General features: G+C 44.8%; 1 protein-coding gene across 7 annotated transcripts in view; it reads right to left on the reverse strand.

Annotated features, from left to right (window-relative positions):
• ARHGAP32 (Rho GTPase activating protein 32) overlaps nt 1-19713 on the reverse strand; it is a 1461643-nt gene that overhangs the window by 124769 nt on the left and 1317161 nt on the right. For all 7 annotated transcript variants that reach the window (XM_085647194.1, XM_085647195.1, XM_085647193.1 and 4 more), the window contains one exon: nt 3770-3971. In XM_085647194.1, the coding sequence (XP_085503320.1) occupies nt 3770-3971 (202 nt within the window). The remainder of the gene's footprint in view (nt 1-3769; nt 3972-19713) is intronic.

Genomic DNA, 19713 nt, shown 5'->3' on the forward strand with positions numbered 1-19713 from the left:
AGCCAGAAACCGGTCCTAGGATGCTTGATTCCGGTCCAGGGAAGACATGGCTTGGCAGTTCGGGCTGGACTGTTCCCATGAGGCACAGGGTCAAGACTGATTTGCATATGGCCATGTCTAAACTGGGGTGGTGTAGTGGGCAAAAGAACGATGGATTTAACCCAGATCTCTTGACTGGGGGAGAATGTATGCATTGTCAGCATTCCGTCCATCATTTGTTTGTTGTAACGCTGAGTATTTAAATATGTCCTTCGACCATTTCAGTACAACATTCTGACAAGCAGGCTTTAACATGTACCTTCAACACTAGCAGGAGGCTGCCAGCTAACTCCCTACTGATCTGCCACGCTTTACCACAGAATTCTAATGAGCAACTAGAGTGCTAAGGTTTTGAATTTATGACAAAAGTGTGATGCACCTGAACATTATTTTGTTATGTTATGTTATGTTATAAAGGGTTTTATAACGCGCTCAATTACTTAAGAGTGTCCTGGCGCGAGCAGTTATCAGAAAACCTAAGAGGGAGGGATGCAAAGGTCAGCTAATTAAAAAGAAACGTTTTAAGTCGTTTCTTGAAGGGTCCAGACTCCTGAATACTCCGAATTTCTCGAGGACGAGAATTCCAAGCCAGAGCAGTTTTGACAGAGATGGACTGACCTCCCAGTCGGGAGCGGGGAATGGTCATCCAGTGTTGGGTGGCTGATCGTAATGCTCTGTTAGGGACATAAAAGCTGAACCGCTTCCTGATGTATAGAGGGCCCATACCATGCAGAGCTCTGTGAGCCACCGTAAGAACTTTAAATTGCACTCTTTGGGCCACTGGAAGCCAGTGCAAGTCACGCAGATGCTGTCTCACGCTAGATCTTCTAGAGATGGTAAATAGAAGTTTGGCTGTGGCGTTTTGAATCGTTTGTAGTTTGCTTAGCAAATAGCCAGGGATGCCACAATAGAGGGCGTTGGCATAGTCCAAGCGGGAGAGAATAAGTGTTTCCTTGGCATGGCTAGGAAGAAGGGGAAAGAACCTTCTAAGAGATTTAAGCGTGCCAAAGCAGACACCAGTGAGTTTCTTGACTTGCACCACAAAGCGAAGGTCGTCGCCGAACCATATTCCTAGGTTCTTAGCAGGCGCACACACTGACTTAGGGCGAGGGAAGTCATGCGGCCACATATTTTCATGGAAGGCAGGTGGAAAAGTGCCATATAGCAGCACCTCCGACTTATCCTCATTGCCCTTCAGTTGGGCACGTGCCAGCCACTGAAACACAGAGGAAAGGCAGTTCTGCACCCGAGAAGTCGTCAGGTCGCCATCTTTCCAAGTAAATAGGAGCTGGATGTCATCGGCGTAGGCAATTATTTTTGCCCCCAGCTCCTCTGCCAGGTAAATAAGGGGTGTCAGATAGATGTTAAAGAGTAATGGGCTCAAGGTGGATCCTTGAGGAACTCCCGTAGACACTTTCCTAGCAGTTGAGGAAAACAGAGGTGACCAGACCTGCTGGGAGCGATCTTCCAAAAAAGATTTCAGCCAATCCAGGACAGAGCCTGCGATGCCGATGTTAGCCAGGCGAGTGAGTAGAAGATGGTGGGGTACCGTATCAAAGGCAGCCAAGAGATCCAGTAAAACCAGAGCCGCCCTGCCGCCCGCGTCCTGGCACTCCCTGATTGATTCTGCCATTTCCACTAGAGCCGTCTCAGTGCTATAACATTTCATAAATCCGGATTGAGCCGGATGTAGGGCACTGGAGTTTTCAACAAAAGCATCCAGCTGACGGAAGACAACTTTTTCGCAGACCTTGGACAGGGCTGGAAGAAGAGAGATGGGACGATAGTTAGCCGCTTGTAGCGGATCCAATGAGGGCTTCTTTAGGAGCGGCAATAATTTAGCCTGCTTCCATTGCAGAGGAACCCGCGCCGTATACAGAGACAGATTAATAATTGATGTTACTTCCGGGTAGACGACCTCAGCTACTCCTGCCAGTACTCTGACAGGACATGGGTCAGAAGGTGAGCCTGACTTAAGAGTATTAAGAATAGCCAGTATATCTGACCCAGTAGCAGGAGAAAAACCGGAGCATGTGGGCGACAATGAAAGCGGGGGGGTTTAAGGCAGATGGTGGGAGACATCAAATCCCTGAAGGCTCTTCATCTCGCTGTCTTGGATAGCTTGTATTTTCCCAATAAAGAAGGAGAAAAGCTTCTCACATCATTGAAGTGAAGTGGGGGAGGCCGCTTGTTCGGCACAGGGTGTCAGAAAGCTTCTAACAATGGAGAAGATCTCTCTGCATAGAAACTACTTTTAGCCAATTTGATGGCCGCGTAGTAATTGTTTTGAGCTTTACGCAAGGCAGATTTCGCTGATGGCGAATACTCCAGGAGCCACAGGTGTTCCAGTTTCTTACAGCCCAATTTGAGCTCTCTTAATGCACCAGAATACCAAGGGCGAGAAGGAGAGAGGCGCGACTGCTTTTTACAGCTAGAGTGGGAGACAGAGCTGACATTTTGATAAAAGCAAAGCTATAAAACTGAAATCATTTCCTACAGTGGACATGGCAGTAAAGAAGGCATGAGGGGCTTCTTTTATCATAGAAATGATGGTTAGTTCTCTACCGCATCCATTTCAGTAAAACATGCGGACATGATGAGTCAAACATATACTCCCAACACCAGCAGGCGTCGGTCTGTTAACTCCCTACTAATCAACTGCAGCAACACCACAGTTCTAATGAACAACTACAGCGCTAATATTCTGTATTCAAGACAAAAGTATGGCACTCCTGAATGCCATTTTCATAACTAACTACATGTAGGTGGACAACCAAAATGATAAGAGATTTTTCCTTTCAACTCACTTAAGAAATGCTCCTAGCACTCCATAACCTCCTATACCCAACCTAACTCTTCAGCCCTCTGATTAATAGTAAGTGCTGCCCTTGTGAGATTCTACTTACACTTGTCTATTGCCACATTGTTTTTAATTACAATGAAATGTACATGCCACTCCTTTTAACTTTTTCAGTATAGATTATTTGTCAGTGTTATTTAGCAGACTAAAGCGTATCACTCTTTTAACGAAAAAGAGTGTCTCCTGGAACAGTTGAATCAGTAGTCCTTAGACATCATGCCAAACAAGATTGTGCGCGCTGCAAGAGAATACATGTTAGAGCATGGCTGCTCCCATCAGAAGATTGTTGCTCTCTATCAAGACTAGAATGCCCCAAGGCAAGTAGCCATATAACCAGGTATCTGGGCAATTTTTTTTAAACTAGTCTGTCTGAGCATGGGTACAGGTGGCCATTTTGGAATGATTCACAACCCAAGTAGGGTGCACTCTATGCTCACAGACAAACAAAAATCTGCCGCCTGCTTTTTTGCCTTGCCCAGTTGTATAAAAGTGTCCTACTATGATCACCAGACCCGCAGACAAAAATGCCTTATGCGGCAATAAGCAATTGAGATAGATGGACACAACGGATTGGTATTGAATTTAGAAAGTATTTAAAACTGTTAAGCTACAAGTAGATATTGAATCTGATTATCAAAGTATCAATGAATTGAGAGGCATTGTAATAACACATTGTATATACTGCTGCAGAGGAATTGAGCCACCCTGCCAATTTCCCTTTGACTGGGTCTTTTTGACAAGTCGTCAAAGGGAGCTTTGGCACAAACACATGCTTCACTGTCATTTGAAATCTCCACTATTTGCAGTCGGAAGTGAGGGTTCAGCATGTGTTTCGCTGGCAATGTTATCCTGTAAATGTGTTGCTGGTACCTCTCAGAAGGGAAGTCGATGACGGTGTGAAACTTCCCCTGAAGAGCAGATGGTCCTTCCCCCACTTCGATGTACTTGCTGTCTGCTGCTACTGGAGAGTTGATCTGAGCCTGGGTCCTCGCTTGAGCCTCTTCCAAGGTTAGCAGTTTGGTGGAAGGAGAAGACACCAGTAGAGACTTGGGTCGTGTCATTGAGGTGTGACCTGAAAATGAAAATCTCTGATGTGTCACTACATATTTCACAGAGAGCTGTTACCATGCCCATAATGCCTCCACAAATAACCACAAGAGGGCAACAGATTGTGACATATGGCCATTAAAAAACCTTCTTCAGAGAGAGCAGCAATTGCTTAAAAAAAAAAAAAAATCAAAATATCAATTATTGTGGGGATCTGAAAAACCATACACCAAAGCTGCAGTAAGGGAATATCCACCAACTACATATAAAACGTTATTGTAGCACTGTCCAATAAGTACGCTGCATTCAAGTATTATTTGACCACCAGTGCCAGACATTCAGGCAGGAGCCAAAGGCAAGCATGAAAGTGAAGGCACTACAACAGAATTCTCAAGAGTTACACCATGCAATTAGCACATGTAATATGGTGGACTGTCCTGGTCTGCATTTTAAGCATAAGTACCACTTATAGGCAAACGTTAGTTTAATGTGTTCTACCATGACAAGAGCAATTCGCATTGTATGACAGTGCCAAACGTAGTGTTGAATACATGCGTGGAGAAAGATTAAGCATGGGGGAGGCTAAACTCAAACAGCTAATATAAGGAGTAAGGAGAAACAGAACAGAAACAGCCACTGTTATATGCTGTAGGAGAAATATATTAAATATAAGTCAACATACATCACAGGACTCTATCATTTGTCATGGTCTCCTTTGATGGCGTACACTTCTTCCCTGCCCTGTACTTTCTCCCCGCATCCTATACATAACCCTGCAAGCTCTATGGAATTCCCTTCCTTTACATATTCGCGCCCTAAATAGCTTGACTTTTTTTAGACGCGCCATTAAAACACATTTGTTTTCCTCTGCTATTTGATTTCCCCTTTTCTTAGCCTTGACCTGTTGTGTTGTGTACCTGATCAGGCGCCAGGACGCCCCTTCGCTGGGGCAGCTGTGCGCCTAATAAAAGTTATTAACATAACATAACATAACATAACATTCTCTTGAACCGGATTACTGCTAAGTCGCTTTGCCCTTACACTGCTCCCTCGCCACCCGAGTGAACAGAGGCTATTTTAATGGATTCTTCGACCCTGAAACATTTCCCTTTACATGGTCTGCAGCAGCTACTAAAAGATCTGGCACTCACAGCCATAATTGCAGATGTAACTGATCACAAATTAAAACTTCTGGTTAGCCGACCAGATCTAAAAGTTACAATTAGGCTTCGAATATTGACCTTTATCATAAGCCAGCCTTGAGCCCCATCCACTGTTAATCTATTGCGTGACACACTTCTTCGTGATCTCTCTCCTCTCATTCCTCACTCCGAGCCTCTGATTTTCATGACTTTTACACTTTTCTCAATTTCTCCCGTTTTTGACTCAGACCCTGTTTTCTTTTTCAACTAGCCAATCATATGGTGGCTACCTTTGACCTTGCTCCTGATTCCAAGGTCTATCATCTTCTCCCCTTTCTATACTCTCTCTTTAACATCTCTCATGCATACAGCTCCCTTCTACCTTTTCTTCAAACATTCGGTCATTTTGGTTCTAATCAAAAAACTCTATTGATCCTTCAGGACTCTCCAATTGCCAATGTAGTAAGCTTCTCCCATTTTTTTTACATTTCTGGAATGCACTGATCATTATTAGCTTTCTCTTTTTCTGGACTTCCATTGCCTGATTCTTCCTCTGTAATCAGGTTTTCAGCCGGCTTATTCAACAAAGACACCTTGTTTCTTGCCATTTCAAAACACCTCCACCCCACTCACCATACCAATCTTTCTGCTTTTCATATTTTCCTAGTCTTGGCCCCTGCATTTGATATAGCGGACCTCTTCATTCTGCTGTCCGCCCTGTTTTTCTTAGGCATCGCTGGCACAGCTTTGTCTTGGTTCTATTTCCATCTTTCTGATCTTACCTACACTGTATCAGGCCTCTTACCTTTTTTTGTGATGTTCTACACCAATGATTCACAGCAATTCATCACTTTCTCCTCTTTCGCTTCATCTACTCATGAAAGTTTCCCTCCAAGTATTGTTTGCCTTTGCATGCATTCCACCAAAATCTACTTCTACCCTACTGATTCCTATCATTTCTCCTTGCTGCCTTCATCTATCTTTATCCCCAATCCCCTCTCTCTTCTTCACCCATAATCTTAACGGCACACTTGATTTCACTCTCACGTTTCCTTTCAATATCACCTACCGTTTACTGGTCTTGCCATTAGGAGTGCTACAATGGTCATAAGATGAAATCTTTTCTGCCCTTTAAGGTCAACACAATTCACATATTTATTGTCATTTTCTGCCATTTTGGTTACTCTTTTTCACTACTGTTTGCCCTTCCTGCCTATTCCCTCGCACCTCTAAACTCAGTCCTTACCTCTGCTCTTTGACTTCTCTTCCAACTGTGTCTCAGTCCTCGTCCCTTACATCTTCTCTGGCTTCCATTCACATTTCTGCTTCAGTTTCACTTCCTTTGTACTCCACTTAAATGTGTCCAAGATCTAGCCCCTCACTGTTTTTCCTCTGCGGTTTAGCGATGTATTCCATCTCGTCCTTTACACTTCGCCCCTCAATTCAGGCTGGTCGCACCTCTCCTCCATGTACCCTGTCTAGATTCAAATAATTTACCTTCTTATTCTAAGGCTTCACAATTTGTTGCCTTTGGTTGTACTCGCCTCCCTTTCATTAAAATCTTTTCATGATTCCCCTGCAGTTTTTAGTTCTGCTAAGAATTGGTTAATAACTTTGTCATTTCCACTAATTCGTTTTCAACACTTTTGTGTAAATGTTGCTCTGTACAGTGTTTAGGTGTAGGTGCTTTATAAATGTAATAAAAGCAAATAAAATGCATTTACCTTTCATGTTAACCTATATTTGTGGTTTAGTGTTATGATGAAGGTACGGATGCAAAAAAAATAGTGTTGCAATATAATTTATGGGATGCAGTAAAGGTCTACCGATTAAACTAAGTTTGCTATTTTTGCCAGAAGTTAGATCCATCAAAGCCTTAACTTCTTTCGGAGAAGCCAAGTGGAAACGTTGCTTCGGGGTTTCACTATTAACTAGCTAATCTATTATTTGGATTATGCAAACCTTGCATCTCCTCACTCACCTTATGTCCAGGAAAAGCAGTCTCACGGATAACAATGAGTGAAATGAAATAAACAATTTCTGTGTGTCATGTATAAGCTACAAACACCTGTGAGTTAGTGAGCTTTCAGAAAGGAGGTCTGAAACCTCTGGGGGGTGCAGTTGCGATCACTGTGGTCACATAGGTATATCAAAAGTATGTAAAGTGTTCGTGCAATGCCTCAAGATGGATGGAAGATTTGGGAATGCCTTATAACTTTTTTAGAATGTCAGAGCCAACAGCAAAGTTCACATTAGCCGGCTGGGCAGAAAGGGCCTCTTGAAACGGTTACAGAATTTCACTAGGTTAGCCGGTCTGCTTCAATTAATATGTGCATTCGCAAAAACATGCAAAGGAATCAATGTTAAGAGGCCCACATATGCCTTCGGGTATATTATACAGTATCAATTTGGCATAGTGGTGGATAATGAACTCACTGAGCACCAGCTGTACCTTTGTCTGAAGGCTACTCCACAGACTTCATCCAGATTAGGAAAATACTGGTTGGTCACAGAGGTCATAACCATGTGTTGCATAACAGAACACAGCAAACAGCGTAATGGCGGCAAAAGGCGATGGCTACGGCGATTCCCGCTTATGCGTAGCCGCAGGTGATCGTTCACCCCTCCCCTTGAAATGGAGTTCACACTGACCTGAGCGTGGGGTGGACGAAGGAGACGGTGGTGGTGACTGGCGTCGTTTCCTTATCCCCATTGAAGATTGCGGCTGCGGTTGATTTGACTGACCCTATTGTGATGGGGTGCTGGTCCTGGGCCATGTCTTCGGCGTGTGGGGAGAGTTGCTGACTGCCTCTCGCATGGGATACAGACACACAAGTGTGGCTCTGGAAGGTGACATTTACTGGAAGAGTAAGTGCAATTTCTGAATCATTTTCTGCCACATCCAGTCTTCATCAGAAGGGTGAAGGGAGGTGAATTTGGACTGAAATGCAGAGAGTTGTTGACTGCCGAACTTTCGCCTTGTTTGTGCTTTTGTGGAGGCTTTGTGGCTGCTGTCGTCGCTGGCTGGGTCCTGAAGTCTGCAGTCTGGGAGATGGACAGCTTTGAGAAAGAGGAGAGCTGAGGAGTGCACAGGTCAGCTGCTTTTTCAGGAATACCCTTAAGCCTGCATTGACTGGATAAGATCGTTTAGCTGTGAAGGTGAGCCTACTAAGCTCTGTATTTTCAGGGAGAGCAGGAAAGGCACTGCTAATAGGGAAGGGCTGCCACCTGGTTGACTGTGCTGGAGGTGCCGGGGTCTGTTTTTTTTCTGATGTTTGCTTGTTTAGAAAAAGGACCAGGCTCAGAAAAGCCAAACATTTTTTTCCCTGGCAACACAAGTGCGGACCCAACTGGGTAAGGCATTTTGAACATAAGGCTCGACTTGGGAGGCTGCTAGAAGTACAATAGCCGAGAGAGATTCCCAGATACGGTGGAAAAATAAAGATGGGAAAACATTTAACACAATTGCATCTAACGGCAAAAGTGGACTCTGCAGCAGGACTTTAAGCCAAAACACGATTGGCCTCTATCAGCCGCAGCTAAAGCCAATTATTATTTAAAGCGAGCGGGCATAAATTCAAGATTTGAAAACTTGGAAGAAGATCTGCCAGAACTCCAGCAGGATTTGAGAATGAAAGATCTAGGTGCAGAGAAGGGAAGGGGGGAGGCCCGGAAGAGCAAAGAAGATCCGAGACAGAACAGGCCCTGAATGCAACTCCCTAGTGGGAAGGAGCAAAAAATGTTAAAGACTTCTCATTATTTTTGAAAGGAAAAGCATCGCAGTCTACACCGGGAAAAGCACCAGTATAGCCACAAGAACTCCTGGGTGGGTTCACAGAGGATGCATTAGACAGCCCTATCCAAAATGAGCAATTACCCTCTTGCCATCCAACAACTCCAGAAGAAGAGGCGTTAATGGCTTCCCTTTTCAAGGTAAAGAGTACCCTGATGGATTTTCCGCCCCAGACGCAGGCCCAACTCCAGGTAGCATCACAAGATTTAAGTTTGCCACAACAAGCAATGCAGAGTTAGAGTCAGTCACAGTTCCAGCCTCAGTCGCCAGATAAAGGAGGATGGGAAGTTCCAGGACCGCAAGTCGACAACCGGAAGAAAGATGAGAAAGCTCAATATAATCCACAGGAACAAGCTCCAGAAAAAGATAGCACTCATCAAATGGATATAAAGATTATGGTGAATCTCATTTTAGAAGGAATAAGAGAAATGAAGATTTCTCAAGTGCACTAAATAACCACCCTTCACCAGCGCCTAGGAAAAATTGAGGAAGCAGTGGCCGGGCTCCCAGTTAGAATACAAGAAGCGGAGTCTAGGATTGCACATCTGGAAGATCAAATGACTAGGATGCATCAGAGAGTGAGCGAAGCAAAAAAGGTAAAGGTTGCCCTGGATAACAAGCTCGAGGAACTCGAAAATCATTCCCGGCGAGCAAATCTACGTATAGTTCGGGTGCCAGAGGGGAGTGACGGGTCCCAACCACTTCAATGGGTCGAGACTTTCATTAAGAAAAATGTTTTGCCTGAATTTACTGGAGACCATACCATAACTAGGGCTCTTCGAGTCCCCGCTCACCCATTACCAAATTCAAAGATTGCACGTACAATTTTTATTAACTTCGCAGATTATTGTATCAAAGAAAAGATTCTAACTAAGGCAATCCAACAGAGGCAATTTGCAATTAATGAACTCTCTAGCTTCTGGATTTTTATGGACAAGTCGGTAGCAGCTGCATGCAGGCGCAAAGAGTTTGTCAAAATGCTCTATCTTTTTAAGGCTCAGGGCGCGCAGGACTCAACAGCTCAGCAATCGAAGCTATGCGTACTAATAAAAGGGAAGTTTCACATGTTCACTAACATAGAGGAAGCACAGGACCTGCTGAGCGAAATCTCCACTGGAAAATAAAATAGAATAGAAGGTCAGACTGCTATGCTGGTGGGTCACGCAGGGTGCAGTACCAAGGCACCCCACAGAGCACTAGTGGAGGTTGAGATGTGGTTTGCGGGTTCTGCTACATCTCTTGGGAAGGGGAGGACGGGTTCAAGGGAGGGCGATGGAGGGTGCATCGTATTAAAAAAAAGCAGAAGCACAGTGGTGAGGCGAAAGGAAAACAGGGTCTTGACTTAAATATGTTTTTAGAGATGGGCAATAAATGTCTAAATATTTCGGTTAATGTCAATGGAATTTTGAACAAACAAAAATTGGAGGGTTAAGAAGATGGTTGGCCTCATTTGCACCACAGGTTCTTTTTTTCCAGGAAACGCATTTGAAATCAAATTCACCTAAACGTTTTGTCCCGAGAGCTTTTTCAAAAGTGTTCTTTGCCTCTCCAGGGTTGGCAGAGAGGGGTAGCTATATATTTCTGTCGGCGTCTGGACTGGGAGTTTCTTCAAGAGGGATCCTCACTTATGATGGTTATGGGTCATGGTCAAGTTGAATAGGGAAACGTTAAATTTTGTTAACTATTATGGCCCAACTATGGATGATCCTTCATCCGTGATAAAGATGAATGAATTACTTAGAGGATATTCAGGGCAAATTATTTTTGGAGGGGATTTTAATTATATTCAAGATCTGATAAAGGATACCGCCAACAAAAATAAGAAACAATTAAAACCTAAGACTAGGGAGGAGCCAAGATGGCGACCGGAGTAGACGCTTGAGCGCCCGGCTCCGTCGGCCCTTGGCCTCGGACTATCATCCTGATCCCTATCCTCGCCGATTTTCGAGGTGCAACGTGTGCGACGACGCGCTGACCGCGCCGCCGCTTTCCCGGAGTCTTAGTCCGCCCGGATGCCGGAGTTCTTGGTGCCTTTGTTCTCCACACCGGACCCCTTCTCTATTGTGGCCTCGGCCGGCCCCCTGGAAGCTCCGCAGTCACCGGACCCGCTGGCGCAAACCTGAGCCCCGCGATCCCGATCCTGCCTCACACTACGGACGGTCGCCAGAGGGGCCGGGGGAGAGACGCCCGGACACCTCCTGCACCCTGCACCTGACGGGCTGGAGCTGTAGGGTAAGCCCCGGTGTGGCGGGTCGCCTGCCCCGCTCTGTTGACCGTGCTGTGGAAGGCTGCAGACCCCCTTCTTCCATTGCCTAGTCGGCTGCAAAGAGAGCCCGAGGGAGGGGAAGCGACTGTTGGCTTTCACCTGTTGCGGCGCAGACCTGAGGGGAATTGCCTCCTTGTTACGACCCCCCCCTGGCCACGGTACCGTTCAGCGGTACAAACATGGCGTTGATTGCCTGCTCGCTGCTGGGGGGTTATGCTCCGGTCTCGCCCGCTGCGCCCTCCCTCCACCAGACTCCAGCTCCCCAGTGCCGTCCCGGATTGCTGCCGATGTGGGGGCGCAGCTTCCGCTAACATGCGGCACCGTTCTGGCTGCCCTGCGGGACTTTCGTCTGCAATTGTGTGTTGGCTTGCAAACGCTGAGTGCGCGGTTCGACTCCATACTGTCGGCTGCGGGTCGTGAGCGCCCCGTTTGTGATCAACAAGACGTGGGTCTGCCAGTGCTTTTGTCCTCCTGCGGGGACGCAACGACTGTGTATAACTGTGCTACACTGGTGTCTGCATCTGGCTTTCCCGGCACCCAGGATCAATCGCTCTCCTGCTCAATTGCGGACACTTTGTTTCCCAGTTCATTGCTGCCTGCTTTGTTGTTGCCCGCTTCACCGCGTTCGCAAGAGTATCCAGCGGGGCGACACCTGACGTCCTCGAGGAACCGTTCACGGTGGCCTACGGCTTCTTTTATATGGAACTCCTGTACTTTACAGGCCAGGTCTGGATTTTATATGGTGTGCAAGGGGACCTTAATAGATGATCTGCGGCCATTTTGTGACTCTACTTCTCCATCTTCTTCCAAGCGGCCATATTGTCTTTGTCAGCACGGGCAGCGGGGCCTTCATGAGGGGGCTGGTCTAATCTTAAGCCCGCGATCGGGCCAGGGCTAGATTGATTTATATCACCATGGTTTCACGGACGGGCTGGACTGGGACTGGAACTGTTTGCATATGTTGTGCGCGCTCATCGCGACCTGTCTGCCTTCATTTAAACTGTTATGACATGTTATCGACACGCTACTGCCTTTGGGTGTAGTGGGGTTTCAGTGTGTGGAGGCGTGGCTGGCCGGTGGTTTCGGGCGCTCCGAGGCTACGTGGGCTCCTCCCCGCTTTCTTTCTTCTTTGTTTTCTTATTTTCTTTACTCTATTCCTACTTCTCTCTTGTCTATATTTCGGGTTCATTGGGCGACAGGCACTATGCTGGGGGGGGGGGGTAGGCCGTAGCCTCCGCATTGGTGTAGGGTGGGGGGGTAATTCACTGTTTCTCTTTAGTTCTATGGGCCTCTTTCTTTCATGTCTCTGCGCTATACTTGTTTCGATTCGGGGTCCGGATGTGGGGTGAATGAGTGGGGGCGGCTTAGCAGGGGTGCGTATTTACTCATGTGATTATCCTGTTATCTAACTGCATCGCCTCACTGTCTGAGATTTTCTATGGCCGTTTTAATGATGCTGCTGCTCTCCTGTATGGTGAAGCCATTTTGCGGACTCGAATCTCCTTGGTTCTATCCTCTACTGACTTTTTCCTCGATAAAATTATTTTGAAAACCTTAAAATTAACCTTCATTTCTCCTTCCCCTGGTGTCAAGGTTCTCTCCAGTGTATAACTCCAGAATCGTCGCTAATCTTGACTATTGATGCACAGGGGATGTAATGTTTGTCTCAGTGCTTAACTGTATTGTGGCCGGCCTGATGGTTGTAGGCCCGTATTTGTTCTTTTATTATGCACAAATAAAGGTTTTTCAAAAAAAAAAAAAAAAAAAAAAAACCTAAGACTAAACATTTTTTAGATATGATAATGCAAAACTATCAGTTAATCGATCCGTAGCGAAAAGTCCATCAGGAAATACTTTCATATACTTGCTATTCCCGTCCATTTCGAACGGCTTCTCGTATTGATTTCTTCCTAATCTCTCGTTCCCTGAAACATACTAGGTCAGAAATAGTGGCCAACTCTTTCTCAGACCATTCCTGGGTTAAGTTAGACTTAGAAATCGAAGGGGAGAGGAGGACAAGATCCAGGTGGCAGATGGATCGTCTCCTCTCAAATCAACAATGGGTTGCAGATACAAGGGACTGAATACAGGAATTTTTTAGGGTCAATGAGGGAACTGCAGGTGTTTTTTTCAGTATGGGGGGGGCTTTAAGGCTTCAGTCCGGGGGCAAATGATTGCTTTTATGGGCAATCAATCTAGCAAAAGAAGGAATCATATAGCCAAACTCCAACGGGCAGTTGATATTGCCCTAATGCACAAGAATGTCTCCTTTCAGGGTGAGGGGCTAGCTGTAAGTTTTCTTGAAAAAGCAAAAAAAGAATTAAGAGACTTTTTTTGCTGGAAGAGATCAACAGCTCCAGGATATTCTTACAGCGAACATATGAAGAAAGCCAAACGGTTGGCAAATTATTAGCCTGGTCAACTAAGGCTAAACAGGAAGCGGCTTTAGTTACAGAGCTGATCGATCCCAGGACTAGAGCTACGGTGACCGATAAGGAGAGGATTGCTCACGTTTTTGTGGAGCATTATGACCAGCTTTATGCTATTAAGTACGAGGTCAGCCAAGAGGCAATACAGCACTATTTTGAGGGAGTAAATCTCCCGCTCCTGTCAAATACCCAGGTCGAGAAACTTCAACAGAATATTTCAGGAGTAGAAAATCATGGCAGTCCTGGATACTATGGCGGGAGCAAAAGCCTGTGGGAATGATGGGATACCAACTGAATTCTAGAAGGTTTTTGCTAAGGTATTAACACCCTTTTTGACCAAGCTTTTTAATTATGTAAAGGCAGGTGGTTATATTCCTACCACTTTCAAAGAATCCATTATTGTGAGCTTTGTGAAAAAAGGGAAAAATCCCAAGGACATTCCTGCCTATAGGCCGATTAGTCTACTTAACACAGACTATAACATTTAATGAAAATCTGGGCACAGCATTTTATCCAATTAGCACAAAAAGTGATACATAGAGATCAGACAAGGTTTATTGCAGGGAGGTTAATGTCGGTCAATACAGGGTTTTTAGTTCAGGCTCTCGACTTTTTTAGTAATCATCGAACCCCTGCGCTTGTCATGATGGTAGAGGGAGAAAAAGCGTTTGATCTGGTTAATTGGGATGCGCTTTTTTATGGTCTGGCTAGGTATGGGGTTCCCCCCCAGGTCATCAAAATGCTGTGGAATATTTATCAGGGGGCAAAGGCTCAGGTTTTTATTAATACTAACCTAGCAGGGACAATAAATGTGAAACCGGGGACTAGACAAGGGTGTCCGTTATCACCTGTCTTGTTTACCGGTATTATTAAACCTTTGGCCACTAAAATTCGCAATAATTTGATAATTAGAACTCCAATTCTGCAAATTTAAAGTTGTTTGCGGATGACATAATTCTTCATCTTAAACCTGAGAACCAGAACATAGAGCAAGTACTAGCAGAATTTGCTCAGTTTGAACGGATTGGGGGGTACAAAATTAATCAAAATAAGACAGAGATCTTAAAAATGACTACGGAGAGTGATTTTCTTCCTGAAACCATTAGACAACAAGCCTGTAGTGCCGGTCCAATTCATTATCTCGGGATTTATGTCTCCAATCAATCTAAGGATTTATATAAATTATATTATGAAGCCATGCGGAATAAGGAAAAAAAATTGCTAGATGACTGGTCTTTATTACCCCTCACTTTCATTGGCAGTGTGGCCCAAATGTAAATTCTCCCCTTGTAGGTTTTTCTCTTTACAAATATACCTATAAAGATTAACAACATTTATTTTAAAGAACTAGAAACAATCTTCGGAAAGTTTATCTGAAGGAAGAAGGTACCCAGGGTTAAACTCTCAGTGCTTCAATTGGATATTAACCAGGGGGGGGTTGCACCCCCTTAAATTAGGACATATCATGAAGCTGCTATTTTAGACTTGACAATTCGTTTAATCGACTTGAAAGGATCAGTAGATAATTTTTGGGGGATAAAATGGTGCAATTAATTAGCTCACATATCCCGGTATTTTAAAACCAGCAAAACACCCTAAAAAAACTAGGTATAAGACTCTTCAGGAATACTCTTATAGTTTACAGATTTTTTATAAGAAAGCAGGTGTTACAGGGTTCCACTATATAAAATTAGGTGAATGCAAAGGTTTGGGTCTTCAAATTAGGACTTGCCATCTGAATAGTTGGTATAATTGTGGTCTTAAAGAGTTGGGACATTTTACAATAGGAAATAGAGTGATTACTTGGCAAGATGTGTTAAAAAGAAGTGGCGATAGGTGCAAGCCTCATTTTTTTGAATATGTATAGATTGTCTATTTTTTAAATAGATTCAATCTTCCTTCAAGTATCAGTCCCACTAAATTTGTGACCGCCTTACTAGGGTTAAAGTTAAGAGGGGTGGGAAATTGGTACCGTCTCTTATGCTCCCAGCAAGATTCAATGTTGGTAAATACATTTTTGGAAAAAGTCACTCAGGAGACACAATGTACGCTTTCAGATCGGGATTGGCAGGCCATTTCGCAGTTAGGCAGCAAAGCCTTAAGAGCTTCTAATTTTAAAAGAATGGTCTTTTTGTATCGAAGGATGGCTTATTATACACCCAAAGCACTCCATAAAATCTATCCAAAGTGGAGAATAGATGTTTCCGTTGCCACGCAGAAGGGAGGGGTGATTGGCTGCATATTTTTTTTATGAGCCCAAGACTAGTTCAATTTTGGTAAAGGATCTTCTTAGCTGTCGAGAAGAGGCTAGTTCCCGAAGTCGACGTAGCCCTCTTTGGAATTAGACAAACGAGGACCTTAACAACAACAAGAAGTGAGGAGACATTTATAGCAATCACTTCCCTAGTAGCACGCTCCCTGATATTACAGAATTGGAGATTTTCTAAAATACCTACCTATGTAGAGTGGCGAAATAAGATGAAACGCATAAGGAAATTCGAAGAAGCTTATGCAAACAGAGTAGGTGCAATTGAAAGGTTCACTGCCATATGGAAACATATGGCGAAAATAGAAAATACGGTGGAAGAGGAATCCTATACTTAACCACAAAGTCTTGCTAAAAATGCAAGGGGGTTAAAACACAATAAAAACTTTTAAAAGGGGGAGAAAAAATGCATTTTAATATTCTACTTTAGGATGAGTAGTTAAGGTTGATGAAGGAAATCTGCACTGAATGTACCCAAGCACTTTAGCATTGCACTTTAGTACTAAATTGTGGTATGAATTTTTTTTTAATTTGCATTTAATCTGGTCTTTGCTGGGAATATGCCATTATGCACTTTATAGTATCTATTTTATTCAACTGTTTTCGAATATTGATCAAATTGTGTCTTAAAATGCCCTGTTTTTATCGATTGTTGTCTTTCTTCTTATGCTTCTGCTTAGAAAAAATAAAAAAAAGAACACAGCAAACAAGAACATCGGGGTGATTCCCATTTCATGTTCTGTATGCCGAGCCTCTTAAGAACTTACTGTGAGTAAAAAGAGCTAAGCCACTTAAAAGCGCCTGAACCTCTATCTCTGGATGAAATATGGTGAAAAGATGACCGTTTCCAAAAACAACCAATGTCGTCACCTTCTATTTCTATCATCATCAAAAAAGGTAACGCTGCTTTACATTAAATAGCAGTGGTCCAGCATTCATTCACATGAGAACGCACATTTGTTGACGAAAAATCTGGGATTTACAGTTCCGCAGAAAATGTGGACTTTCAGAATCTTCACTAACAATTTTAAATATCTGCTGCATAGTTCGCTAAATCACCGAACAATGCAAAACACAGCAAAACAATCACGCTATGAAATATAAATGGACTACGGAAAATTCACAGCAGTATTGTGCAATATTTAAGGTGCTCTTGGTTCTGGTTCTGCTTAATATCTCTCAACAAAGTCCATTCCCTGAACTTATGCAGTGTAATGTGATAAGCCTGGGTGACAACCCGTGCAAGGACAAAAAACCAGGGGCGATGACTTGGTGATGGCAATGAACAGTATGGACGCCACATGTCAGCAGAACAAACAAAAAAAATTGGGGTTGGGGGTGTGGCTGCTCATTCCAAAGTGTGACCCACAGCACGGGTGTGACCAAGTGGACCAGGAAGCGCAGGAATCTCAGCAGGGAATTTAGAAAGCTGGCTGTGAAAAGCTTAAGTCGGTAGTGGCAAGTATAGATGTAGGTCTGCCAGGAGAAAGTAGGGTAGTGAGAGGAACTTGAATGGCCAGAGGGTGGTTAAGAGAGGAGGGGGAAGGACACCATTGCATTCACAGTAATCCCATTGGTATCGATAATCCCACCGGTGGGTTGAGGAGCTGAGTAGCGGAGAAAGATGGGAAAGAAGAGTTGCTTTAGCCTGCGTCTGGAAATACTGCTCAGCTTGGCTGGCGGCTATGGAAGCACATGACTTGGGAGAATAGGCCCCATTAGGACCGTTGGCATGCCGCACAATACAGTGAGCACTGGATAAAATACCAGTTTCACTGTGGAGTGATGGGTAAGAAAAATTGTCAGTCACATTGGAATGGCATATTTTTCAAGAAGACTGATAAAATGAAAGAAAAACGCCTGGCAGAAGACCCTTGATCTCCTTTCTCTATGAAACAGACATCAGAGGAGGCATTGTCTGAAGTTGAGTTCACAAGTGGTGAAAAGGCCTTGATAAAAAAAAAATCAACGCTGACCCTAATGAACAAGTTACTTACCTTCGGGACCGATGCATCCGTAAGAGACATACGTTAGTTATAGATTTTTTACCATAGAATTACCCCAAGGCGTCAGACTGGATCCGGAGAATTTTTCTCTTAGCAGTGCCCCTGTGTGTCTGTAGGTGGCGTCGGTCGACTCAGAGTCCGTATTTCGCATCGTGGTCGCCGGTATGATGTTGCAATATCTATTTAGACGCTGTGCCTGCGCGCTGTCAGTTCTGACACGACTTTCCACGCCAGAAGCGCAGAGCCATGCAAGACATTGACCACTGGTGCACATAACTAGAGCCCTAGAAAGGAGTCCCTATCCCTAGAAGTCAGTTTGCAGAACGGGGAGGATGGGTGGGGTGGTAATGAATATATAACTAACATATGTCTCCTACAGATACATCGTTATCAAAGGTAAGTATCTTCTTCATCTGAAAGAGACTGTTAGTTCTAGATTCCTTACCTTACAATAGATACCCCAGCAATGCCAACCCCGGAAGTGGGTCTGCAAACTAAGTTCAGACCAGAAAATCCTGGAGAACAGAACAGCCAAAATAGCCGTCTCTTCGGACTTTCCTGTCTAGGCAATAACGTTTAGTAAATGTGTGAAGTGATGCCCATGTGGCCGCCTTACAGATGTCAATGAGAGTAACTCCACGTCCCAAGGCAGTAGAAGCTGCCGTAGCCCTGGTGGAGTCAGCACGCAGATTTTAATGTATAGGACAACCCATCGAGAGATGGTGCGTTTTTGTACAGCTCAACCTTTCCCGGCGCCCAAACAAAGAGTTGATCGTCCACCCGGAAATCTTTTGTGCGGTCAAGATAGAAAGAAAGCACCTGGGTCCAGACGGTGGAGTCTCTCCTCCTCCTTGGAAGGGTGCAGAGGTGGGAAAGATGGGCAAAGTGATGGTCTGCCCTGTGTGGAAAGAGGTAACCACTTTGGAAAGAAAAGAGGGCCTTGTGCGAAGGACTACTTTGTCCAGATGAACAGCAAGAAAAGGAGGTTTTTGAAGACAGAGCTTGAAGCTCAATCACTCTGCGAGCAGAGGTGATGGCGACAAGGAAGGCAGTCTTCTTTTACAATAGGGGACTTGAAAAGAGAAGGCTGATCAAGAAGGCAAGGCAGATATGTTCTGTTAGGAAATTTGTAAAGCGCATGGCTGTCCCGGCAAAGGGACAACCCAGCACTAATTGCCAGATGGGAAAGTGCGAAAGGAGCTACTGATTATTGAAAAAGCCAGGTCTTCACTCCCCTTCTAAAGGATAGAAGGTTAGGATGGCCGAAAGGTAGCCTTTAAGAGTGCCCAGGGCAGGGCTCTGCTGAGCTATAGACAGAGTAAACAAGAGTACCTTGGGGGGGCAGAAAGGGGATCCACAGCCTTTGCTGTGCAACATGCCACAAACTTGTTCCATCTACAGGCGTATACAGACTTGGCTGAGGGACGCCTGGCTGGCAAGATGACATTACAGACTTCGGGCGGAAGGTTAAAAGCTGTCAACTGCTGCTGCTCAATCTCCACGCAAGGAGGTGGAGACTGGACAGGTTCGGGTTGAGGACCGTCCCCTGGTGCAGCGACAGAAGATCCTCCCAAAGAGGCACTCCGATCGGAGGATCGCTGGCCCTGCTCAAGAGCTCTGGGTATCAGACTCTTTGTGCCCAGTCCAGAGTCACAAGAATGGCTTGGGCCCGGTCACGCTTGATCTTCTTCAGCACTCGGGCCAGAATTGGAACTAGCGGAAAGGTGTATAGGAGGCATGAGCTTCACTCGATACAAAAAACGTCGCGTGCCTTGGAAATTCCAACGAGCTGAGCTGCTGACATTGTGCGTTCTCTTCGGTGGCGAACAGATCTAACCAAGGCTCTCCCCACTGCTGAAAGAGAC

This window comes from Triturus cristatus, chromosome 3_2 (genome assembly GCF_964204655.1).
Source record: "Triturus cristatus chromosome 3_2, aTriCri1.1, whole genome shotgun sequence".
NCBI classification, from domain to species: domain Eukaryota; kingdom Metazoa; phylum Chordata; class Amphibia; order Caudata; family Salamandridae; genus Triturus; species Triturus cristatus.